This window comes from Bufo bufo, chromosome 7, assembly GCF_905171765.1.
Source record: "Bufo bufo chromosome 7, aBufBuf1.1, whole genome shotgun sequence".
Taxonomy (NCBI): domain Eukaryota; kingdom Metazoa; phylum Chordata; class Amphibia; order Anura; family Bufonidae; genus Bufo; species Bufo bufo.
The window spans coordinates 148,610,015-148,637,897 of record NC_053395.1 but is presented as its reverse complement, the minus strand read 5'-3'; the positions used below and the strand labels follow the sequence as shown (position 1 = coordinate 148,637,897).

Below are 27,883 nucleotides of genomic sequence, written 5' to 3'. Positions count from 1 at the left end.
TCTGTCGAGCCCATAGAAGTGAATGAGAGCGGTGACCGGTCATGCGCTATGCGCTCCCATTCACTTCTATGGGGAGCCGGCTTGGTGGTGGTCGGACCGGAGTCCTCCAGCCACTCCCTTGCGGGGCTCCAATCTCGATATAGGTGCGGGTCTCAGCGGTGGGACCCGCACCTATAAGACAATGGGGGCATATCCTAGCGATATGCTACCAATGTCTATGATGAGACAACCCCTTTAAGTATAGGGATTTTTGCAAAAAAACTACTTAAGATTCTGTGAAAACCTCTTCAAGCATCAATTGTGCATGCCAGTAAGTGCATCATAACATTGCTACATGGTGCTATGATCCATCCAATAAAACAGAGGCACTATAACTTATGAGAAGTGTATTAGTGTTTGCATTAAACATACATGTATAAATATACTGTACACATGGTTTCTTCACAGTTCAGCTTTTCCAGTTCTTGCTGGACATTTTTCTTGTACAGCTGGGAGATAACTGAAGGGATGGAACTTGGACGGCCGTTGGAGTGTAATAAGTAGAAGAGTCTGAGAACTAATCATCAATGATGGGCGGTGGTGCCAAATGCAACTTGAAGTTCTCATTCTGAAAAACGCTGCTTGAGGAAACCCCACCGTAAGGGTTGTGGGCAGAAGATTTTTCTGGGCTTTGAGAGCGACACAACTCAGTCAGCAGTGCCAGCTGCAGAACAGAGAGGAAAGGAACAGTAAAAAAACTAAGATGGTCAGATACCTATCTATCAGAGGCGTACAGAATGGTAAAATAATGGACAATGCATAGGCATAGTGCAATGTTTGCATAGCTTCAGAGTCTAGGTGGTAATGAGAACTGGTTGCATGGAGGCTTCTCACTGTCATGCTGGCCATTAAAGAAGCACTCCAACAAAAATGTTATTCTCTAACCTGTCAGAAAAGTACAGGATGTAACACGTAGTGAAGGTAATCTTGTTAACAGTCGCTGTATTTGTGAGTCATGACCTCCCTTGTGATCCTCAGCTGTGTCATATGACCAACTCTCTGATCTCCAAATGACACAGGACAGGAAGTCGGTTACTTCTCTATTCATTCCTATGAGACGGACATTGAGGCTCCCATAGGAATACATAGAGAAACTGGCTTCCTGTCCACACATAAGATGCTGTGTTATTTGGAAAGCCTAAGTGCTGGTCACATGACACAGCTGAGGATCAGAAGGAAGGGGATTCTCACAAATACAGACACTGCAGTTTACACCATGTACCTTTATCAGGTCAGAGAATACTGTTGTGGGAATACTTCTTTAACTACAGTATATGTTAATTCGCTACCTAGAGCATGATATCCTATCACGACAAGTTCCTGCTTGCACTTGCCCTCAATTCCAACATGGTGTTTCACAAAAATATATAACAGGCCATTTTCTTGCCTTTTGTGCTTCATGTGCTTCACTTTAGGCCGTATTCATATGACCACAGTGCCGTCATGCCTGTCTTGTGGACCACAAAAATGATACGGAGCACAAGGACAGTGCCCGTGGTTTGGGGTCCGTAGACCTGGCGGCATCATGGTCGTGTGAATGTAGTCTTAAGATGCCAGTCCCACAGTATACTGTATATGATTCAGTCCTGGCTTTACAAAGCAACTGCACTTTGGGGGCTATAACTCTCACCTATCTCGCTGAAGCAAAGATACAAAAGAACTCAGCCGAGTGCTGTGCCCCTCTGGCTGTGACCGTGTGTCTCTCCTCGTTAGTGCTCATAGACTTCTATGAGCCTATCTGTAGCTTACAAGGAGCGCCAAAGAGAGAGGATCACAGCCAACGGGACAACTGAGCTCTTTTGCCCTTTTATTTCAGCAATGGGTGCGGGTTTTCGGCACCCAGAATACCACCAACCGAAACTTCTGACATGTCTCTACAACATGTTACATGTTTTCTGAATGTGTAGCTACTCTTTAAGGCCAGTTTCAGGCGAGTATGGTCACTGTGAGAGTATGAATTCCCATAGTTGACTGTGCTCCTTTGACCTGACCACACAACATTATAATGATTTATAATGCTGTGTGTCTCTGCCTGACCTCAACTGTAATGATCTGTACTGACGCCATTATAGGAGTACAAATCATTACAGTTGAGGTCGGCCAGTGACACACAGCATTATAAATCATTAAAATGCCCTGCAGTCCAGTCACAGGAGCACAGTCCACTACTGGACTTCACGCACCCACACAGAGAATGTTTCACGCAGTAAACACGCTCGTCTGAAACTGGCCTAAGTAACTAGGTATAGAAACAAGACAGGTGGCTCTGTGCTGGTTACTGCTCTGATATGCTGGGAGTAAAGTAAAACATGAGCTCATGTGAATATACAGAACCTGTCATCTAGCTGAGCAGTCGTTAATTCCACCTACACTATTTATTACATGCAGGCAGTCTGTCATTTCTCAGTAAAGTCACAAGCTTCCCATACTTATATGTACAGTAATTATGCAGGCACATGCTTATGCATATGTATACATATATACACATGAATAAACCAGCACTTAAAGGGAGCCAGCACTATGTTCCTAAAGATCCTTTTCTTCCTCCGGCCAGATGCACGAAAATCTTAAAAAACGAACTTTAATCCCCTGCACGCGCTATGTAACAGCAGAGTTTGAAGTCAAGGGGGCAGCGGCCTGCTCGCTTCAAGTCAAGATAACCAGGCCTCCTTTCCCTGCCCCTTTACCTCTGATTGACAGCCGCGCACGTGAACGTCTGACACACACTCACACTCGGCCGGCCTTGCTGAACAGCCGAAAGCTATCGGCTGTCAATCAAAAGCGAAAGGGGGCGTGGTTATCTTGACTTGAAGCGAGGAGGCCGCTGCCCCCTTGACTCCAAACTCTGCTGTTACATAGCGCGTGCAGGGGATTAAAATTCGTTTTTCAAGATTCTGATGCATCTGGCCGGAGAAAGAAAAAGATCTTTAGGAACATAGTGCTGGCTACTTTAAGGTAATGCTGGTGGTTTGGGAAGCATTTTTTAGGTGACAGGTTCCCTTTAAGTGCTGGTTTATTCATGTGTATATATGTATACATATGCATAAGCATGTGCCTTTTTTAGGTGACAGGTTCCCTTTAAATAGGAACCTGCCTTAACACAGCAAAATGAACCACACACAGAAGATTGCTATATTCTGAAAAACACATTCTGAAACCCACGTGTGTGTCCGCCACTGCATTTAACTCTATGCGGCTGATGGAAGTAGTCAAAGACAAGTGCTCGGCTATAATCAGCAGCTCCACAGAGTTGAATGGGATGGCGGATACGCATACCGACAAGCGACAAACCCTTTAAAATGAAGTTACAACCATACATTTATAAATTCAGCTCTGCTATTTTGTATTGTCTTAGTCAATCCACTGAAAGAAAGTGGCACTGAGAATATAGAATTTTTTTATATTTTTTTTACGTATTAGAAATCTGATGGGGAGTTCTGTGAATTCCACTTTTAGTCATGACACTTGTGAACACTCAGAAAAGCTCTCAAGCAGAGCCAATAGACAAGAGACTTGTTACTGTACCCGTGAGGTTCCTTTGTAAAGACGGCAGAGTTCACTGAATGCTTGCAGCTGCTGTGGGTCGAGAGCGGAATCAGAGCTTGACTGGAAAAACAAGAAAACAACTGAATATTAGGACAAACACGGCGACTGCTGCTCTGGAGGAAAAAGAAGAAACCACCAAAGAGGAGAAGATTATAAAGTGGGACGGAACAGCATTCCACCAGAGAGGCGACATACTAAGTACTACGTATTGTCCATGCCCTGGTGGTCCATGTCAAATTGTGTGAGAAAGAAGGTGAAGCATCTAAAATAAATCTAAACAACGTGGATCTTTATTTACCCATCATAAGAGGTTTCAACCCTCACTGCAGACTCTATCAAGCTTGATATAGTCCCAAGAGAAATGCCAAAATGTTGCACGAAGAGTGAATATACCAAAAACACTTTGCACACACTGTACTTCTTGTTAAAGGGAGTTTGTCAGCAGTTTTGGACATGCAGCACTGGGTAGGGTTCAAGGAAAGCAGAACAAACATACCTTTTGTGGAGCTTTACTTATTAGAAGTAGTGAGAATATGAACTTTTATTCTGCCAGGCTGTGCTCCCGCTAGTGTCCAGGAGGCGGTGCCTCAGTGTGAGGTGCTCTCTGCTCTCCACAATGAAGAGAGCCCTTCACAGTGAAGCCCTGCCTCCGGGGCACTTGCAGGTGAGTACAGAAGTCAGTGGAGAACCTTTTATATGTACCTGTTTTACAAACAATAATGTTTAATTTGATGGATTCATCAAGGATAGTGGAGACTTGGGGGGATGCAGCTGCAATTTCTCACTCAGTATCTTAGTGGCACAGATATAGGGGGAGCAGCACTCTTCATAGATACAGGCCTGGAATACATCATCACACGGGATACTGAGATTATGAACAGCATATTCTGTTATTTGGTTTTCAAGGACATCCATATGAGATTGGCAAGGATCTGACTCTTGGTACCCCCTAATTAACTGTTATTAGGACCTGTGGCACTGGAACTTTACAGCTGTGTGCCCTGTGTAGTGGTTATTGCTGGCTGTGCATTCACTTGAAGGGGAGCAGCGCTGCAGTAAGCTGACACCACCACAAGGTTATATAGTCTTGGTGCCTGGTTTGTGGGTACCGGGAGTTGGACCACTGCTGCCCATTGAATGACACTGTGATAATATTTACCATTATATTTAAATCAGATTTTTCTGTATTTTATGCCAAGGCACTGAAAGCAAAGAAATAAACCATGATGTAAAGAATGCCTGAGAGTCTTGTATGAGACAGATTCTATTTGAGTCAAAAATCTGTTTATTTTTAGTAAATATTGTCAAAGCCAGATACATTACAGCCTGTGCACATTCATATTACCGAGTCTTCTCCTTTTATCCACAGCCTGGTAGCAATTCGAGTAGCCCCAAGCCCCCCTTTTGAGCGCTGTGAAAATGCAGCGTGTAATTACTTCTTCTGAACTCTTTTCCACTATCAACCTGAGCTCCTTCTCTTCCTCAACAACACACATCATTTCTCTGTTGTCATGGTTACTAGTCAACCCCCCCCCCCCTCCTTCCTTGCTCTAGAGTCCAAGCTCCGGACTACTCCAGACACAGAACCAGGAGTTTTCATTCAAAACAACTTACAATACTCTGCATATTGTCTACACCTATAATCAGATAAATGAACTGGAGTAATCACTAACAGAACGGAATAGAATTTGTCAGGGAACATGTGTACAGTCTCTAAACACGCCCAATGGTTCCCCCAAGTGACAATTTCTTGAGAAAGGGCACATGCATCTGTTCTTCAATCCATATACAACATGGTCGGACCTTCCAGACTATAGAAAGTATGTTGAATGGAATAGCAATTATACTAAATCACACAGAAAAAAAAAAAAAAAAAAAAAAGATATACAGATGTAACACTCTTTATCTTGACCCTCATAACACTTTAAAGGCACAGCTGCAAGAAACTTTCACTTGACTTTTGATGCATTGAGTGCCAATTTAAAGTTTGCTGCAATTATGCATTCAATGGCACATTTTCATTGTGACAGGCAGGGTCGGCTCCAGGTTCATGTGGGCCCTTGGGCAGTAAAGCCTCAGCGGGCCCCCTTGTGGCATTTTGCACGACGCACGTGGCAATGAAACTGCATGTATTATAGATGTTGCCAAATACAATAGACAGCGCATGGATAGTGGATATATGTGAATCAGTCCTTATGCGACTACTTTCTTTTACCTACCCAGTGTTTCAGTCCCTCTGGTCCACTTACAGTAGTCAGATCTTAACTGTACACCCTCTTAAAAGAAACTCCAGACATTCAATATACTGCAGACTAGGAGAGGGTTGCTGAGCTGGAGGCACTTTACTCCACTTATGATGCTGATGGGCAGCTGGACTGCTCTGGCTGGCTGCTCACACTACGCGCTGGCACCTAGCATGATGAGCTTTCCTGTGGCTTTATTACAAATCAGATAGCCGCCAGCTACTATTGGCTGAGAACCGAGGTGTAATTATTCCTCCTTTGTGCCAGCACACAGTAGTAATGCCCCTTCACAGTAGTTATGCCCACATGTACCCTTTCACAAAAGCTATGACCAGATATGTGCCATGTTGACAGTTGTCCCCTCAAAGCAGTTACATAGTTAAAATGGTTGAAAAAAGACATAAGGTCATCACGTTCAACAAGAGATGGGTGGGGACACGAATCCCAGGTATATATATCACTTCATTATAAACACATTCCCAAATATTATTTATAATGCCTTGTTTTCTCTAGGGGGCAGCGATCCAGGGAAATAAATGGCTGCTGCCCTATTAGCAAACACAAAACCCATCATAACTCACAGCTGGATGGGTTAGTTCAAAGCAGGGAGCTCAAAAGCGGTCTCCGCTCTCCTCAAGGCTCTGGCTGTCATGAATTATGATCCTACACACAACTGATAATATCTTCAGCTCTGTGTGTGTAGGAACAAATGAAGTCAAAGCCCAGAGAGGACAGATTGCCCCCCCCCCCCCCCGGTATGTGCCCACTCACAATAGTTATACCCAGATATGTGCCCCCTCACAGAAGCTATGCCCAGATGTGCCCCCTTACAGTAGTAATGCCCAGATATGTGCCCCCTACCAGAAGCTATGCCAAGATGTGCCCTCTTACAGTAGTAATGCCCAGATATGTGCCCCCTCATAGTAGTTATGGCAAGATATGGTCCCCCCTTTGCAGTAGATATGCAAAGATATGTGACTCTAGAGTGGGTGGCCTCTATTGCGTAAGCATGCGCACATGTGGGCGCCGTCGGATTAGGCCATCTTTGAAGAGGTCTCCATTAAGTTTCCTTTCGCCTGAGATATCGCGAGATTTATTGCTCCCGCTCATGCGCAGTAACCGAATGTGGACGCCACCGAGACCGCTATGCTCGGCGTGCGCAGTCTATCAGCTGATTGTGTGAGGTTTTAATACACATATGTAATGGGCACACTTGTATTTTTTAATTATCAATTATACCCTATTATGCAATGTCACTGTATATAATGTATTATTCACAAGGCACTGTCACTTTATTCCAATTATGTATTTTTCACATTGATATGGATGAATTTGTATATTTTTTTAATGTGATTTATTAGTTAAAATGTGATTATAGTTAATTGATTTTTTGTATTATGAATTGATACACCTATATATATTGTGGTTGTAACACATGTGCACATAGCTTGAGAAAGACCGCAACACGCGGTTGAAACGTCGCTGCTACATGACACTGGGTGAATAAACCGCACATGTTTTTTGATCTTAATGGTGTGCTGCTGGCTTCTTCCGTCTTTTGTCCAGATATGTAGCTATATGTGCCCCTTTTAACAGTAGCTATGCCCAAATGTGCCCCTCACAGAAGTAATGTCCAGATATGTGCCCCCTCATAGTAGTTATGGCAAGATATGGTCCCCCCCCCTTCGCAGTAGATATGCAAAGATATGTGCCCCTTCACAGTAGATATGTAGCTATATGTGCCCCTTTCACAGTAGCTATGCCCAAATGTGCCCCTCACAGTAGTAATGTCCAGATATGTGCCCCCTCATAGTAGTTATGGCAAGATATGATCCCCCCTTCGCAGTAGATATGCCAAGATATGTGTCCCCTGTACAGGAAGTGAAAAGAACTAGTGAAAAGAACTAACAGTAAATACTCAACTAGTTCCTCCCATGATCTGGGCTCCCCAGCAGCAGGATACTGGGACACATCACACTGTTGTGTAGGAGGAGCAGAGGCTAGTTCCCAGCCTGCCGCGCTCCTCCTCCTAAAAAGACTAGCAGCACGATGTGTCCGGACATGAGTGAACGGCTCCCTACTTCACCATTACAATCAGCTGTGCTGTGGGCCTCCCCAGGAGCAGTGGGTCTCGGCACTTGCCCAGGTATGCTGGGTGCGGATGCTGACCCTGGTGACATGTCATCTTGCTGCTTTAAAACCTGTATAGATGTACTTTATTGCTGAACTCCTGACAGCTCATAAATACTCATTATAGATACATTCTTCTCAAACTGATAAGAATTATGACTTAAATTTGTGTTTATAAGTTGTCAGTAGTTCAGAGATAAGGATGGCAAAACTCACTATTTCTAAAAAAAAAAAGAAAAAAAAGCACATCACAAAACTATTTGATTTTTGTGATGTCTGCACTGAAAAAAAGAGAAAACCAAATAATATATAAAGGGTGTCTTAAAGGGGTTGTGCAGCCTGTTTATATTGATATTTATCAAAGAACCACGGCACTCTATAGCTGCTTTAAGTTGCTTGTTTTATTTCATTTCATTAAATCTTTATCCATCCAAATATTAGCCACTGGCCAACGTTTCGGTCTAGTCTTAGACCTTGTTCACAGCCTTAGTCTGCATAGTAGGGAGTGGCCCCACACCATCCTCTATACTCCCTACTATGCAGACTAAGGCCGTGAACAAGGTCTAAGACTAGACCGAAACGTTGGCCAGTGGCTAATTTTTGGATGGATAAAGATTTAATGAAATGAAATAAAACAAGCAACTTAAAGCAGCTATAGAGTGCCATGGTTCTTTGATAAATATCAGATGTACCTCTACCACTGAGCACCGCCCACCCTCTAACAAGGAGTGCCGCTCAAACCCCTTCCTCAACATTGTTTATATTGATGACTACTACCAGATTAGGTCAGACACCCGGCTGTTTGAAGAGGAGGCAGCAACACTGTGCATCGTCTCCCTTGTAGTGGTGTAGCTTAGTTACAAGTACTCGCTCCATTCAAGTGAATGGAGCTAGTACTTGTAATTACACTGTTCTTCTGAGCCGACTGCAGTGTAATATAGAGGAAGTAGCGCTGGCATGGAGCAAAGCCTCCTCTTCAAACAGCTGATCGGTAGAGGTGCCAGGTGTCGGAACTTCGCCTGTTAGATATTGGTGACATCAATACAAACAGGTTGCACAGCCCCTTTAAGGTCCCCATACATATAAGTGTATTGTTGGTTGAACCGATGAAGAATGGTGGTTTCAGCCAACAGTCTAATGTGTGTGAGGGGCTCCTGACTCTCCCCTGAAAAATTATGTCAGCCGCCAGAAGTGTCTGTCAATGGCTTTCTCCTCTCTCTCCATTGAATGCACATACATGTTTGTCTGAACTGAACGTAGATGTGTATGGCAGAGTCGGGAGAGACAGCTGTTGGCCAAACGATTCGGCCAACACCTACTGAATGTGTATGGCGGCCTTTAGGTTTTACAGTCATCATATAATCGGAAGCTCACTTTTGGATGTATTTTTTTTATCACTTTTGTCTGCTTGGAGACTAAAGCTATAGCAACTGTGCCATAACTCTATATAAAACTTCTTTAATGCAAAATGACATCTTTTAATGAGACCCAAAGGACATAATTGAGAAACTTGGCAGTGGTCTATATTTAACACTATAAATCTTTGTGAAACAAATGTAAATACAAGGTGTTATATGGATGAGTGCTATAGCACTGCATATTTCAAATAGATATTTCTGCGAATGCAGCCGAAGCCTAGGAATATATTAAAGGCATTGTCTTTACAGAGGGGCTGTGTGTTATTTGCATGTACACAAACACCCTTCACATTTCTATACAGCTTTTAAATATTTTCTCTTTAATAAAATATTGATGAACTGCATATTTTGCACTCGGATATGAATAAAAAATGAGAGATCTATCAGTTTGGGAGTCCAGAACACCTGCCAGCTTGCTTTCTCTTTTTCCTTCAAGGGCTTTTGCAATGAGGGCAATTTCTGATGAGAAAAAGCAGTAAACAAGGGTGAAGAAAGGCCATTTCAGCAGCTCCGTAATTATCCTGTCTCAGGTGAGTCTTTCAGCAGGGCAGTGAGGTGGAATCATCTACTGTGCAGAGGACGGCACACGGTTCTGGAGCTAACCTCTCACACATGCAATATTTTACCTAAATGTTACTGAATGAATCAAACCACAAGTATGTAATAATGTCCACCCGTTCACCTGACCCTCCGTATCTGATCTTTTAACCATTTCCTCTCCTAGAAATGCAAAGGGTCACCAAAAGAAACATCCATTATTTAAAAGCAATGAAAAGGTGCCTACAGGTACAGTATTAGAATTCTATAGGTTAAATTTGGTAGTTTAAAAAATCTAAAATATTCCATAATTCTATAATATTATAGCAACACTTTACTACTCTGCTCAGCCTACAGGTTATACAGAGCCCAAATGTACCTTCACATGTCACAATTTTCATAGAAAGGAGCAAAGAGGTGCTTTCCCTCAATATGAAACCAACCAACAGAGAATTGTGAATACTCCATTTGATGACTTTTCTCACCTTTACGCATTACTGTGTGCATGATGACTAAGAGGAGTTCTCGCTATCTATACTTGATAGTAATCTGTGACTAGATGACCTGGAGACCAGGCCAATAAATTTCCATTCTCCGTCTAACAATAACACAACATTATCTCTTGCGAGGGAGGGAGAGAATAGGAAAGAATCTGATATCAGAACTTGTTGTTAACTCTGCGATCTACAGCGATTTTTTTGTGGGTGCAATGCAACATTTTTGCACCCTGACCTGAGCCCAGTGACACAGAAAAATACGTTTTATCCGTCTGTTAGTTAGGTGGGCGTTGGCGGCCATTTTGTGCAAGTGCAGTGCACCGACACTGCATATGTGCCAGGGACAATAATTTAATCCTGTTCTTTTAGTACAGTGGGCAACATATACCCATTTTTTAAGTGCACCTGCACTGCATATGTGCCAGGGGAAGGGAAAATAATATAGGTAATCCGTCTGTGAGTTCAGGGACCCAGGGGGTGACATTCACATTTTTTTCTGTAAAGTACGCCTGTGCTGCATATGTGAGTGTAATCAATTCAGTAAATCCATCTGTTAGATTCTGGGGGGACAAATTATATATTTTTGTTGCTAAAAAGTACATTAGCGCCCTGCACTGCATTTGTGATAGTGAAAGAAAATCAGTTAAATCCATCTGTTTCATTGTGGGTGAAAAAAATAAATCATTTTTTTTCCCCATAAAGTACCTTTTCGGCCTGCACTGCATTTGTGATAGTGAAAGAAAGTCAGTTAAATCCATCTGTTTCACAGTGGGTGAAAAAATCATATTTTTTTTGCCAGAAAGTGCCGGCCTGCACTGCGAATCTGATAGTAAAAAATAATCAGTGAATACAACTGGGACATTGTGGGTCAAAAAAAAAACATTTTTTGGCCATAAAGTACCTTTGCGGCCTGCACTGCATTCCTGACAGTCCAATAAAACCATTAAATACTGCTGTTACATTGTTGTTTTAAAAAAAAACACCCTTTTTGTGCTAGACACAGCCTTACTGTCAGTGAACTTAATTGTTGACTATTGGTGGTTACATTGTCGCAAAGAATGAAAAGAGCGTCAAATAAGGGATGTGGCCCTGGCCGTGGTGCTGCTGGTGTTGGTGGAGCTCCTGTTGCAGGGAGAGGACGTGGTTGATCTGTGCCAGCTACACGCACAAGTGAAACACCTTCCTCAGGTGCGAGTAGGCGACAGAACCTTCAGCGTTATTTGGTAGGCCCAAATGCCGCTCTACGAATGGTGAGGCCAGAACAAGTACAGGCAACATTAAATTGGGTGGCTGACAGTGCCTCCAGTTCCTTCACATTTTCTCCCACCCAGTCCCCTGCTGAAAGCTCAGAGTTGGCACCTGCAGCCCATGGCCATCTGTCTTTCAACTCACCCCCTTGCAAATCAGGCAAGCAGTCTGAGCCCCAAGTCATGCAGCAGTCTCTTATGCTTTTTGATGACTCTGCTGGCAGGGTTTCCGTGGGCCATCCACATAGCTCTGCCCCAGAAGTGGAAGAGATTGAGTGCACTGATGCCCAACCACTTATGTTTTAGGATGAGGACATGGGAAGACCACCGCAGCACATCTCTGATGATGACAAAACACAGATGCAAACTGCTGCGGCTTTCTGCAGTCTGCAGACCGACAAGGAGGGCAGGGGTAAAGAGTGGATGGAAGATGATGTGGAGGTACTAGACCCCACATGGAATCAAGGTCATGCGAGTGACGTGTGCAGTTTGGAGGTGGTCGCACAGAGGCACCAGCACAGCAAAAGAGGGAGCAGGGTGCAAAAGCGTCTGTTACATTCTTGGGTGATATTTTACCATTTTTGCTGTCAATAAACCCCTGCTCTGCATAGGTGACAGGGACCTAATTTTTGTAAAATCGTCTGTTCCATTGGTGGGTGACATGAACCCAGTTTTGCCGTATACAAACCCCTGCTCTGCATAGGTGACAGGGACCTATATTTCTAAAATTTGTCTGTTACATTGATGGTTTACTTTAACCCATTTTTGCCGGTGAAAAACCCCTGCTCTGCATTGCTGACAGGGAACTAAATTTAGTAAAAACGTCTGTTACTGATCGGAAGATGCGCGACTACAAGCGCACGCTGGTCCACGAGCTGCTGATGGCATTCCCACCTGACAGCAGGGGCTCAGTGGAAGCACAAGGCGAAGGCTGAGGAGGAGGAAGAGGTCACCAACGCAGCTGGGGCACCGCCAGCACCTCAGAATGCAGGGTTAGCAGGGCCGAAATGTGGAAAACTTTTGTCAGCACGCCACAACAACAAGCACCACCAGCTGATATGGAACGTCTTAGCAGGAGGCAGCATTTCAGCAACATGGTGGAGCAGTATGTGTGCACACGCCTACACGTACTGACTGATGGGTCTGCCCCCTTCAACTTCTAGGTCTCCAAATTGGGCACATGGCCTGAGCTTGCCCTTTACACCTTGGAGGTGCTGGCCTGCCCTGCAGCCAGTGTATTGTCTGAATGTTTGTTTAGCACGGCAGGAGGGGGCTATCACAGACAAGCGCAGTCGCCTGTCCACAGCCAATGTGGACAAGCTCACGTTCATTAAAATTAACCAGGCAGGGATTCCACAGGACTTGTCCATACCATTGTTGTACTCCAGAGCACTTTCTCTTTGTTTTATTTTTTATATTTCTCAATGTTTTGGGGTCTACCCAAATTTAAACCAAAAAAATAATCATAATAAAATAAAAAACAAAAACAAAAACCAGTGTTGGCTACCCCCTCCTCCACCGCCGCTTCCACCTACATCGCCACATCCACTGCCTCCTCAACCACCTACTCCATATGGTCTTCCTCCTCCTAGATCAAGATTATTATTTTTATTTTTACGTATTTTATGTTATTTGAACTCATTTCCCTATCCACATTTGTTTGCAGAGCACTTGCCATGCTCTTAACCACATTTTGCTGCCTTTTGCAGCCCTCTAGCCCTTTCCATTACTTTTTTACTGCCATTTTAGTGCTCCAAAGTTCGGGTCCCCATTGACTTCAATAGGGTTCGGGGTCAAGTTCGGGTCCCGAACTCGACCGGTGTCCGCTCAACTCTACTCATGAATATAAGGACTCAAGGCAACATAAAACTGGTGGCAGATTGCCTTTAGCAACCTATTTGTGATAATTTTTTTCATATAAACAAGTGGATGGTTTTCAAGATATAATTTTTTAAGCCACACCATGTATACTACTTCTTGTCCAGGAACTTCCTCTTTCTCTGGACTTCTAGGACAGCAGACTGTCTCTCTTAACACTCTTTGGCCGCTTTCAGACGAGCGAGTTGCATACTGTGGACTCGCAGCATGAGTATAAGACAGCTCCCGTCCTGAACTTCCAGCACTGCTGGGGTCGCGTAGCATTATATTGATTTATGATGCTATGTAACCCTTACAGTTCTAGAATGTATTGGATAACACTGACAGCATTATGTCAGTATGCAACTCGCTCGTCTGAAAGCGGCCTTTGTCAGAGCAGGAAAGAGAGAGGGTTGGTAACTCAATTAAAGAAACGCACCTTCCAGTGGTGTGGCTGGTCAGGGCTTCTTCTCATTACAATAATTAATGCACTGCTCCTCTGTTAGTATGTTTATGAAGGTCTAGCAAGAGAACAACCATTCTGGTCCTCCAACTACCATTCTAGTGAGGATTACCATGCAGATAAATCCTTCCCTGTTCAGCAAAGTCATACACTGAGATTACTGTCTTCTCTGACTGAGAACATTTATAGCTCTCACATTACTTCTACAGGAGGACAATATTTGGTATAGTATGGAAAAAAAATTCCAAACAATCACAATTTATATTTATTTTTCTATAAATATTGAGTTTAAAAATAATAATAAAAAAAAATAAAACATTTTAGTGGAAGTGTCTCTCTAGATTAGAATTTTGCCATTGAATTGTGCTGTGCATGTGTTTGGCCTGTGGGATATCTCAACATATTAACCTGTTTGTGTCATACATACTTACAGGTCCACGCTCCCGAGCAACAGCGCTGTCGCCACAGCAACCAGGCCGGCCTGTGGCGTGGTCTGGCATATCAGCACGCAAGAGCATCCGGCCCTGGCACTCTATGCATGCTGACGTCACCATAAGGTTACGTGGGGCGCTGGCTGGTGTGTCTCCAAACTTTTTCACCGCGGCGGGCTATTAAAAAGGTGACTGCTGGCCACAGTCAACTGTCATTGCGTCTTCTGAGCCTCACTACCCTGCTTGCTTCTGACTGTGTGTTTCCAGATCCTGACCTCCTCCTAACTGCCTTTTTTGGACCTCTCTCTGACTGCCGACTTTGCCCATCGTATCCTTTAGTTCTGACCCGGCCTGGTATTTTGACTGTGAGTTGTCTCTTGCCTTTGTATTGTCGTTATCCTCCAGGCTTTGACCTTGGCTAGTTTTCGGATTTCTGCATTGGTCTTCTGATTTGGTTTTTGGTATCTGGTTCAGACTTTGACCTGGTTCTGTCTGACTACCACTTTTAGGTCCTGTAAACTTAGCAGTGTAGGGAATTGTCCAAGTAGGTAAGGGATAGTGGGGGTGGAAAATAGGGGAAGGGGGGGCACTTTTCCAAACCTATGTGACATACTTTTGGCTCTGCATATTTTCAATGGAAGCTTTTCTATATTTTATTCTAGCTGTTAAGAGTTAGTACTTCTCCTATACATACTATATATTTGGTGCTGTATGTAAGTGAGCGTACCTTTCTTGCAGCTTCCACTGCGAATGGAGGGGCAGAAGCAGTTCTCATCTGTTTTAACATAAAGAGGAGTTTATAAATATAGAATCATACAATTTCATCAGGATATTAACAAGTATTTGGATGAGGCTCCCACAAGTAGTAAACAGTGCACACATGATGCAGATCGTGATGCTGGGTAGTAAACTGTGCTCCACTGTTATCCACAGTATGACCAAACACACAAGCCTGCATAGGATAGTCTGAAACTGCCACTGGTGCAGCATGCTCTTCAAGTTTTTTTTTATTTTATTACAAACACCTTATACACCTCTTGCATTTTTTAACACAATGCATGTGTTTGAATGGTGTTTTTCAGTGGCACTTTCTGCAAAACAAATGTGGGGATGGCATTTTTTTGTTCAGGAATTATTTTCCTCTATAGAGAAGGAGATGAAACAAAAATGAGAAAAGATGTCAAAAGCTTCAACATGCTGCTTTTTGGGAAGGGGGGGGACCCCACCAGAGAGATAAAAATGTCACAATTTAAAAACTGCCTGGAGGCAGAAAAGGCTTGTCTGCCCTGCATTTCATATCTCCCAAAGACTTTCAATTAGCAACTAAAGCTGGCATTTTTATGGCACAAAACGCACAAAAAAATGCATGTGTACAAAATGCCACAAAATACCTATGTAAGGCTACTTTCACACTAGCGTTCGGAGCGGATCCGCTCCGATAATGCAGACGTTTGCATCCATTCAGAACGGATCCGTCTGCATTATAACTTAGAAAATTTTCTAAGTCAGAAAGTAGCCTGAGCGGATCCGTTCAGACTTTACATTGAAAGTCAATGGGGAACGGATCCGCTTGAAGATTGAGCCATATAGTGTCATCTTCAAGCGGATCCGTCCCCATTGACTTCCATTATAAGTCTGGACGGATCCGCTCGCCTCCACACGGCCAGGCGGACACCCGAACGCTGCAAGCAGCGTTCAGGTGTCCGCTCACTGAGCGGAGGCTGAGCGCTGGCAGACTGATGCATTCTGAGCGGATCCGCCTCCACTGAGAATGCATTAGGGCCAGACGGATGCGTTCGGGGCCGCTCGTGAGCCCCTTCAAACGGAGCTCACGAGCGGACACCCGAACGCTCGTGTGAAAGTAGCCTAAGTTTACAGCCAAAGTTGACTGGATTCTCTGGTACTTGAACCTGGCATTTTATCCAAGGTTTTCTTCATATTTTATTCTAAAATATCACCTTCCTGTTTCTTCAATTTGGAAAATCGAACCTCATAGCTTAATTAGCCCGTATAAATGTTCTGCCGATCACCCGATGAACTAGCAAAACCTTCATTAATCAGGTGAAACGATCTTTCATGCAGCTCATTAAATCATTGTTTCTGGGCAGCAGATTGTGCTATTTGAAAAAAGATCTGCTGCCCAGGAACAATGAATCTGTATGAGGACGAGCAATGGCGGTAGTGATCGCTCATCCACATACAGTGCAGGCGACCACTACATGTAACTGCAGCTCTTCCCCTCCAGTGACAAGCAGGCAAGTATTGGGATGGAACGGTTCCTTCCTGATAATTGCCTGCCAGGTCAGGCTGTGTAAATCCAGCAATAAGGCATCCATCAGATCACACTGTTACACATTACACTATGGAAAGAAACCACAATAACATGCGTACTGCCATAATCACGGGCTGCACGCAGTTCCTGGGCTGCGGTTTTTTCCATATCTAGTGTATGGCGTACACAGGGAAAAATGGGTGCGAGTCTTAAAAATGAGGATTACTAATATTTAATAAGCAGCTTACTGGAATTTTAGAGCACTACATTCATTTGCAATCAGGCTTAATACCAGGTAACAATTGGCTGCTATTAGTGTGTAGGCGTAATCCTTATGCCTACAGGTTACAAATGCCAGTTCTCAGCTGTTCTAGCTCCGTTCAGACAGGAGAGTCTCATTCTGTGGGAGTGAATGTTTCACATTTTCGCCATCAGGTACGTGGAAGTGTGAGAAACACAGCTTCCAGCTAAAAGATGTGAAAAAAACCCTCTAAAATTCTTCCATGTTATGTAATTGGAAATGCATGAACCTGAATGAAGCATTGTGAGAAGGTGACACAGGCAATTTGCACACTCCTTAGCTAATACTGACAGAGCTGATTAACACTCGATTTACTGGCAACTTACATTTGACATAATAAAACCTGTGAAATGAACACGAAGTGGATTCACAGAGAGCTTGGTGAGAAAACCAGGCTTCCTTAAAGGGATTGTCAAGCCAGCAAAGTGGGCAATACGGACAATCACAGTACATTAGTAAGTGCCTTGTATTAATGCCATTTGCTGAAGTGAGACAACCCCTTGAACGCTGTGCCGCCCAGCCGACAAGTTCATCTGGTCAGCAGTCGCACTGTGCAGGGTGAAGGTGCTGCGCAGTGGACACCCATAGTGCCTACCAGGCTAACCCTTTATGGGCGCTTTGTAGATACCTAAAATGGGTCGGCCTCTTGACAGATGTAATTAGCAACCAACGGAAACAAGTTCAAGGTTAGATGTGTGTAAGTGATGGAAGGCAGCATGGTCTGGCCACTCCAGCACCAGCTGATCTATGAGGAAACAATAGAAACTGCCAAAACAAAGCAGTGTTTAAGCCACAGGGTCCACAAACCCTCACTAAGGACTTCTTTTTTTAAACATAACAAATCATAAAAATAAAAAAAAATAAAAAAATTCTGACATCTCATAGTGACATGTCAGAAATTTTGTATGGTGGGGGTCCAGGTGCTGAGCCCCCCTCCTGCAGAGGCCCTTTGTTTCTGTTCTGCTCACCTCTCCTCAGAGAGTGGAGCAAGCAGGGTATGCATTCTTCTAAAGTCTATGGACTCTATCAATGTGCACATCTCTCCCCCAGACAGCTGAACAGAAATGAAGGGGCACAATGCTCAGCTGAGCAATCAATGGGGGTCTCAGCACTCAAAGCTTCTGACATGTAAAATGACAGCTATCCTTAAAGGGCAAATAGTAAGCCACTTACTAATGTACTGTTATCCATATTGCTTCCTTTGCTGGCTTGGTTCATTTTTCTATCACATTATACACCGCTCTTTTCCATGGTTACAACCACCCTGTAATCCAGCAGCGGTGCTCGTGCTTGTACACTATAGGAAAAATTCCAGCCTCTCTGGTCGCCGGGACCGTAGGAGCCCACGTGAGCTGGTGCTTTTTTCTATAGCGTACAAGCACGACCATGCTGCTGGATGCAGGGTGGTCGTATCCATGGAAACTTTCTCTGCATAATAAACGCTCTTTGCGGAAGTGGCAAAACTCCTTTAGAGCAAAAATCCACTGACAACATAATTGCTAAAACTGTACCTGTTCCAAGTGATCCTCATACATTATTAATCCAAGTCCATTATACATTAATCCAAGTGATCCACATACAGCATACTGTACATGTTGTGCGGTACACAACCGCTGCTACTTACTGAGTGCGTAGCAGTTCTCACCCCCAGGTCCTTTTATACCATTAGTCACTGCTCTGCATGCCCTAAACTGACACTTCTGTCTGAACTGAGCTAGAACAGCTGAGAATTGGCTATTGTTACCCGTCGGTATAAGGATTACGCCAACATGCAGACAGTTTTTACCTACTATTAGGCCTGACTGCAAATTAATTGTAGTTTTTCAAAATTCCAATTAGGCTACTTTCACGCTTGCGCTTTCCCTTTCCGCTACTGAGATCCGTCATAGGATCTCAATAGAGGGGGAAAACGCTTCCATTTTGTCCCCATTCATTGTCAATGGGGACAAAACTGAACTGAACGGAACGTAGTGCACCAAAATGCATTCCTTTCCGTTTGGTTGCGTCCCCATCACGGACAGAATAACGCTGCAAGCAGTGTTTTTTTGTCCGCAATGTTGTGCGGAGCAAGACTGATCCGTCCTGATACACAATGTAAGTCAATGACACAATAGAAAACGGATCCATCCCTTATTGACTTTCAATGGAGTTCATGACGGATCCGGCTATGTTAAAGATAATACAACCGGATCCGTTCATAATGGATGCAGGCGGTTGTATTATCAGAACGGAAGCGTTTTTGCTGATCCATGACAGATCCAGCAAAAACGCTGGTGTGAAAGTAGCCTAACTGCTTATTAAATATTAGTAATCCTCGTCTGTAAGGCTACTTTCACACTAGCATTTTAGTTTTCTGGTATTGAGATCCGTCATAGGGGATCAATAACGGGAAAAAAACGCTTCAGTTTTGTCCCTATTCATTGTCAATTGGGACAAAACTGAACTGAACAGAACGGAACGCTCCAAAATGCATTCCGTTCCATTTAGTTGTGTTCCTATACTCACTCCCATTTTTCCCTATGTGTTTGTAGTACAAATACTGAGATCTCCATACTCTCGCGAAACTGAAAATAAGGCCCTAGCTTTGGATGATACAGTGTAACACAGTACATCGAAATCCTCGTTGGACTGTGAGGGTAAGTAAAAAGACGGTAACTTTATATGAGCGGTCACCACTAACCTGTACCAAAGACGCTGTCCTTCCCTTCTTCAGATCTGCCACTGCCTGCCGGCCAGACCGCCCTTTGTTGCTTGAATTACACTTGTAACAACTCCATTGAATCTGACCTCCTGCTTCCACTTTGCAGTCCTTTCCCAAAAGACATAGAGAGTGGTACAAATGTCCACAGCTACGGACAAAAACAATTAGAATAAACATAAATTGTAACACTTGGGCCTCATGCACAGAAACGTAATTTTGGTCCATTTCTGATCTGCATTTTTTTTTAAGATTACACATGGACCCATTCATTTTCACGGGTCCACAAAAATGCGGACATGGATGTACGTCTCCATTTGTATAGCGATTCCACAAGTTACAGAACATATCCTATTCTTGTTTGTTTTGTGGACAAGGCTAGGCATTTCTACTGAGGAGTGTGAGAAAATTGCAGAATGTATGCAGTCAGGGGTGCCTATTTTGTGGGCCCAAGGGATCTCTTAGTAAACAAAACAGTGAATACTGCAATTAGAAAGTTAGATTTTATTTTAAAGACAAGTACGGCAAAATCAGTATCAACGCGGCATTGACCCTGTCAGTGAACAATCGCGCTTAAACACAACCGTATAAATACATAAGGCTGAGTATACCTAGAACTAACATTGATTAATAAGCAGTAAAAAAGAAAAGATAATATAGAGACAATATAGAAAGATGCAAGAGAAAAAATAGTCACTGATACGTCACTGGTTATGTGGCTACCCAAGTGAGAAGCAGGTGGAGGACATTTGTTGGTGGGCAATCTACGAGTCCCAGGTCTTAAAAAACTTGTATCGGTGAGGATACTAGGGAGTTGCTCATTAGTCATAAAGTTATCTAATCGCATCCTAAATGCCAAATATGGAATAGATTATTTCTTCCAGGCATGAGCAATCAGCTTGTAATGAACTTGAGGAAAGTAAGGGGATTTGTAGGGCTTTCCATGGGTCTCTATTGAGTAAAGTATGGAAAATGGTATGGGCTAGGTCGTATACACAAGATCAGAAGCATAAATCCACCATAAATGGAAATTGTCACCATTAGAGAAGCATGATCTCAAGCAAATGAGGGGCCATGTACAAGCAAATGAAGGAGGTTATAGGCAGATTCCAATATATTGGTGGTTTGTATGGAGCAATAGGAGAGTATGCACCATGCATCAACCCAGGATACTCTGTCCCCCAGAGTTGGGGCCCAGAGAATGTGGGGATGTTTGTCAGATACGTTCTGAGATTTGTTGTCACATGTCCCATCCTAAGGCCTAGTTCACACTTCAGTGATTTGGTGAGCGATTTCCATAAGTTATTGTAAGCCAAAACCAGAAATGGAGCCTACACACAGATAAGGTATAATGGAAAGATTTGCTCCTGTTCCGTGTTTTAGACCCACATCTGGCTTTGGCTCATAATAACTGATGGAAATAACTGACCAAATAACTAAAGTGTGAACTAGGCCTAAGGCTATGCTTACACAAGACTGAAACACTGTGGATTTGCTACAAATCAGCAGCATTTTAGGGTCCATTCACATGGGAATGGGTCCGCATCTGTTACGCAATATCTGGAATGGGTGCGGCACCGATCTTCCGGTCCGCAGCTCCGGAAAAAAATAGAACATATCCTATTCTTGTCCACAATTGCGGACAAGAATAGGCAGTTCTATGGGGGTGCCGGCCGGGTGTATTGCGGATCCCCAATACACCACGGACGTGTGAATGGACCCTAACAGTAACAGCAATACGGGTAAGATTTAAAGAAATCTCATGACCACAGGCTAAAAAAAAACAAAAACTGCAGCATAAATGTACCTTCAGTGTGGATTTTAAATCTGCAGCATGTCAATCTACCGCACGCTGTGGATTTCCACCATGGATTTAATCCTCTGCAATGCACAGGGTGAAATCTGTGGCAAATCCTCAACAGAATTATTAACAAATCCAAATTGTAGATTTTTCTACGGATTTGAAGCAAGATCTGCCCTGGATTTTTTGCTGTGTGGATTAATGTTAGAGGGGTTTTTCCACTTACACAAGTACATAGGTCATCTCTCTGATATTACCTGTGTCCTCCTGGACGGAAAACAAAGCGAAGTAAGCTGAGAAGGAGCAGAAAAATCTCAGTTAACAGTATGTTGTGCAGACTGTATGCAGGGGCAACTCCACATAGCTGCAGATAATGGCTTGATGTCAGAGAGGACACTGTCATTTTGGCAATTTCTGCTGTACAGCCCAGTAAAATACAGCAGTCGTAGAGACTTGCATTTGAGGCACCACAGTGAAAGAATTAATGGATCTGGTATTTTCAATGACCCCAGTGGGTTAATTTAACTTGTTTTGAGAATTTGCCTAGAGTTTAATTGTAAAGGTGTGCTTCATTAAAAAAAATGTTGGGGCATATCAACCTTTACTCCCCTCCCCCACTCCTGTCCAAAGAATAAAGGGGAGGTTGTCCCTTTGGCTTTTGCCCTACACATATATGCTAAAGATATGTCATATTTTCAAATAAGGTGAAACTTGTTTTTGCACAATGTCTGTGCTTCTTTATAAAATCATAACTGTGAAGGATCCAGTGTTTTTTGGGCTTCACTAAAGTCTTTTTCAGCCATATTATTCCCTGTTTCGGCTGCACAGCTAGATGCATTTCTCACACAAGCAATGAGTGTCTCACTTCTGTGAAATCCGCCAGCACTGTACTGCTGTGACGTCCGTTTCCTTACTTCCCACTATGTTTGTTTTCAGCTCCGGAGCCCACAGAACAGATAAGGAGGGAGAAATCACATTTACAGACACACAGGAGGCTCCTATATTCTTCAAAAGTAGTGCAGCAGCAGTTATTTTATCAGGATCTCATCTAGTTCTGACACACGCCCCCACTTCCTCTGTGTTCTCTGTGTGTCTTCTGTGTCTCTTACTAGGGCCGAATCTTACTTGACAACAGGCAGTGGACTGCAACTTAGGTGGAAGTGAGACCTGTAGTGGCCATGGCTTTACAGCTTTTTCAGGTGGATGCTGGCCGATTTTTTTAAATTAGGTGATTTACAAATTTGCTATGTATACCATTCTCTATTAAATGAAATTAAATTGTGTGAAAGTACAGTGAGTCTAAGTATTCTCACAATGCCAGTCTAAATGTAAATGTATTGGGTTCTCTGGGACTTTCAACTGCACTTTGGAAGAACATTTACTGAGTGCTGTCTCCCCTCACTGCTGAAGACAGACTGAAGTCATTTATTGAGCCCCTCTTCAGCAGCTTCTACCTCCTTGTTGTATTAATCAGCAGAGGTCTCACCACCCATCAAAGCCTTTAGGCCCCATTCTCATGACCGTATGGCTGTTGTGTGCGTGTTGCAGCCCGCAAACAGTGGGTCTGCAATACATGGCACCAGGCGTGTAAACTCCATAATGCGGACCTATTGACTTGAATGGGTCCTCAAGCTGCAACATATGGCAAAAGATAGGACATGTCATACCTTTTGTGGTGCGGAGGCAGGACCCGGAAGCAAACACTTGGAAGCCCTTCCGTAGGCTTCTGGGTCCGTGCCTCTGGATAAGTCATCAGTATCTGATCGGTGGGGGTCCGACACCCGGGACCCCTGCTGATCAAATGTTTGAGAATGCACCGGCATTGGCAGTAGTCTCTCTGAAACCAAGCACAGTGCCGTACATCGTATAGTGTCTGTGCTTGGTATCGCAGCTCAGCCTCGTTCACTTCAACAGGGCTAAACTGTGCTCAGGCCCTGTGACTAATGAAAGGGACGTCACTCGGCCTAGGAAAAGCTGTGAGAAAGTCCTGGATCTACTGCGAGCACTGGTGCCTTCTCAACAGCTGATCGGTGGGGCTTCCAGGTGTCTAACTCCCACTCATCAGATACTGATGACCCATGCAGAGGATAGGTCATCAGTGTAGAACTCTTGGAAAACCCCTTTAATATTACACTATGATATATCAAACATTTTTCCAAAGTGCAGTTATTCATTGATTGCCTATGTTTAGTATAAACCATCAATGTGCACCCACTGCACAATGTCCATACGGGGAGCTGTGCCTGGTACAGTGGCGCATCAGTTTCAGTTATGTTCAAGAAAGTGGAATGAGTTTCAGTACCCGACATAGCCATCCATACAGATGAGATGTTTTGTGAATGAAGGGAACAGTCTCCATCCGTCAAACACTGATAACCTGTTCTAAAGAGCCCTGAAAAATCAGTTTTAGCCGTGCAACTGTGAAAAATGTTCAATGCCAAATTACATCCTCAGAGTCAAAATGACAATATATTAACTGTACTCTGTATATCCTACATAATAAAAGGGAACAACCTTCATGCTGTGCCTTTCTGAGGAACAGCAAGTAATTAAGACAAAGAATTATGATGCGTTCTGCATGTAGAGAGTCAAAAGCTAAAAAAATCCTGTTGGGGAAGGAGAGCGCTTAATGTCACTAGTATTTCAAAAGATAAGCGAGTCAAATTGAAAAAATACACAATAGCAACAGGAAAAGAAATGGTCATTACGTTAAATCCCAGCAAACACTGGAATTACACTATTCTTTATTGGTCTGGCCACATGAATTCAACTCCAGGGATTGTCCACAGAAAAGGAAGGATGGGGATATACTATATCTGGAATATATTATTTTTTTACGTATTTATCATTTACATATTTTTTTAAAAGTATAACATGGTCTATACACAATGTTAGGTTTTTATTTTTATATCTATTTATGGGAAAAGGAGAAACCAGACATGTAACCTGTGCACTGTGAGAAATATTCATGTGGAACGGTACCAACGTTTATAACTGCACATCCCAAGCTTACACTCTAATTCTGTAACCCTGGGCACACATTGATAAAGGTCACTAAAAAAGTAAAGTGAAAGGACAAGTGATGTTAAAAGCAGTGACATTTCCTCTAAGCTGCTCTTTCTGATTCATACGCTATTAGGATGCCTTTGGGACTTATTCATCCGAATGGCGCAGAGTCAGATAAACTGGCATAGTCACATAGAACCACTATACACAGATTTAGGATACAGAAGTGTGTCATACATGTATTATTCTAAAATCACTACAATTTCAAGTCGTTGCCAATAATAGGTTTGATCTAGGTGGTCTTAAAGGGGTTGTAAAAAGAATAGAGGGGTTTTTGTCAAACCCCCTCATTCTGCTGGACCTGCAAGGGGAAGGTGACTTACTGTACCTGCTTCCCCACGCTGGCTCCCCTCTACTTCTCCTGCAGGCCTGGACTCCTCTACTGGGCTCCATATCAATGTCAACATCCAGTTTGACACAGGCCCGGCTCCTCTTGTGTTATATGACCACACGTCATGACACAAGGGCATGACACCCACTTACTCATGCGGTGACCCCCAAAATGTTGCGCAGTACGGGACAGGAACTAGTTCTGTGTTCTCCTAAGAAATGTGGCTTGCGAGTCTATGCTATCTGGATATATACAATAAAAAATGGGAAAGTACATATGTACCTCTGCATTTATAGACTTTGACACGTCTTGCTGTTTGTACTGTAAGTGTGAGGGGGGGGGGGGAACTAAGATGTTTTTAGCTTCCAGGAATTGTGTACAGATCCTTGCAATATGGGGCCGTGCATTATCATGCTGCAACATGAGGTGATGGTCGTGGATGAATGGCACAACAATGGGGCTCAGGATCTCGTCACGGTATCATTCAAAATGCCATCAATAAAATGCACCTGTGTTCGTTTTCCATAACATACGCCTGCCCATACCATAATCCCACCGCCACCATGGGCCACTTGATCCACACCGTTGACGTCAGCAAACTGCTCTCCCACATGACGCCATACACGCTGTCTGCCATCTGCCCTGAACAGTGAAAACCGGGTCTCATCCATGGAACAGAATGCCTCTCTAACGTGCCAGACGCCATCGAATGTGAGCATTTGACCACACAAGTCGTTTACGATGACGAACTGTAGTCAGGTCCACACCCCAATGAGGACGACGAGCATGCAGATGAGCTTCCCTGAGACGGTTTCTGACAGTTTGTGCAGAAATTCTTTGGTTATGCAAACCGATCGTTGCTGCAGCTATCCAGGTGGCTGGTCTCAGACGATCATGGAGGTGAACATGCTGGATGTGGAAGTCCTGGGCTGGTGTGGTTACACGTGGTCTGCGGTTGTGAGGCCGGTTGGATGTACTGCCAAATTCTCTGAAACGCCTTTGGAGACGGCTTATGGTAGAGAAATAAACATTCATTGCACGGGCAACAGCTCTGGTAGACATTCCTGCAGTCAGCATGCCAATTGCACACTCCGTCAAACGTTGCAACATCTGTGGCATTGTGCTGTGTGATCAAACTGAACATTTCAGAGTGGCCTTTTATTGTGGGCAGTCTAAGGCACATCTGTGCAATATTCATGCCGTCTAATCAGCACCTTGATATGCCAGACCTGTAAGGTGGGATGGATTATCTCGGCAAAGGAGAAGTGCTCACTAACACAGATTTAGACAGATTTGTGAATATTTGAGAGTAATGGGTCTTTTGTGTATGTAGAAAATGTTTCAGATCTTTGAGTTCAGCTCATGCAAAATGGGAGCAAAACCAAAAGTGTTGCATTAATATTTTTGTTCAGTGTATATATATCACATGCTTCTGTATAATAAATCTGTATGTATGCCAAAAAACCCCAGTTCCTGCACAACCCCTTTAAAAAGGAGTTGTCTCACTTTGCTGGCTTGATTCATTTTTCCATCATGTTATACGCTGCTCGTATATCCAGGGGTTACAACCACCCTGTAATCCAGCAGCGGTGGCCATGCTTGCACACTATAAGAAAAAGTGACACCCTTTCTGGTGGCTGGGACTGTGGGAGCGCAAATAGGCATGCATGCGCAGGAGCTGTCCGTCCCAGCCACCTGGTATCTGCACTGCAGCCCTGGCCGTAACCCTTGGAAACCAGCAGTGTATAATGTGATGGAAAAGTGAATCAAGCCAGCAAAGGAAGCAATATGGACATAGAGTTGTTGCGATACCAAATTTTTGATTCGGTTTCGATACAATGAAAAAGTATTGCGATAATAACTATTTCCCCCCTTAGGGGCCAGAACCTGGGATTTTATTCATCCCTTGTCCTATTCACCCTGATAGATCTCTATCAGGGTGAATAGGACTTCACACTGTCCCTGCTGCTCTGTGCTTTGTGCACACAGCATCAGGAATGTTACCATGGCAGTCAGGGCTTTAGTAGCGTCCTGGCTGCCATGGTAACTGATCGGAGCCCCAGGCTTACACTGCTGAAGCTCCGATCAGAAGCTGCCACTGCCACCAATGAGGGGGAGGGGAGAGGACCCTGTGGCCACTGCCACCAATGATTTTAATACTGGGGGGGTTGAGAGGGGCCGGCGCACTGTGCCACCAATGATTTTAATGGGGTGGGGGGTTGAGGGGGGGGGGGGCGCACTGCGCCACCAATGATAATTACCCCTTAATACAGGAGGCGGGTACTGGCAGATCAGCGGCAGTTAACCCCTCAGGTGCCGCACCTGAGGGGTTAACTGCCGCTGATCGCAGCTCCCTGTCAGGGGCAGGGTGCCGGCAATGTGATTCTGCTGCCGGCACCCGCCTCCTGTATTATGTGTTAAAGACTACTTTTACTGGGTCCAGACTTTCAGTATTAGGCTACACAGAGCGGCGCCCAGCGATGTCCCAGCACTTACTATTATTCCTGGCTGTACCGCTGTCCAATCGCAGCGCAGCGAGAAGGAACGCCCACTAGAGAAGCTGATGTCTCCTCCCCATTGCTCCAATAGTAATTGGCATATGGAGCAGGAGAGGAGACAGTAATGGGGCACAGCGGGCGAACGGAGCGGCACCCAGGAATAATGGTAAGTGCTGGGACATCCCTGGGCGCCGCTCTGTGTAGGAAAAATCGCATCATTGGTGGCGCAGTGCGCCTGCTCCTCCTCTGTCCCTCTCTCCGTTCATTGGTGGCAGCGGCAGCGACAGCACAGGGGGAGGGAGAGACTGCTTCCTTCTCCCCTGTGCTGCTGAGGGAACATGAGCGCGCTGACAACAGCGCGCTGATATTCAGAGATACTAGACTGCGCAGCAGCGCAGTCCAGTATCAAAAAAATAGAAATCCCGGTATCATATCGATACCTGGACAAAAGTATTGATTGGGTATCGAAATTTCGATACCCGCAACAACCCTATATGGACAATCACAG

At 44.1% G+C, this 27,883-nt stretch overlaps 1 protein-coding gene across 2 annotated transcripts in view; it reads right to left on the bottom strand.

Annotated features, from left to right (window-relative positions):
- Positions 1-332: 332 nt before the first annotated feature.
- VPS8 (VPS8 subunit of CORVET complex) overlaps positions 333-27,883 on the bottom strand; it is a 216,496-nt gene continuing 188,945 nt past the window's right edge. For both annotated transcript variants that reach the window (XM_040439657.1, XM_040439658.1), the window contains 4 exons: positions 19,662-19,830; positions 15,136-15,183; positions 3,565-3,645; positions 333-703 (listed from right to left, as the gene is read on the bottom strand). In XM_040439657.1, the coding sequence (XP_040295591.1) occupies positions 557-703; positions 3,565-3,645; positions 15,136-15,183; positions 19,662-19,830 (445 nt within the window). In that variant the 3' untranslated portion in view covers positions 333-556. The remainder of the gene's footprint in view (positions 704-3,564; positions 3,646-15,135; positions 15,184-19,661; positions 19,831-27,883) is intronic.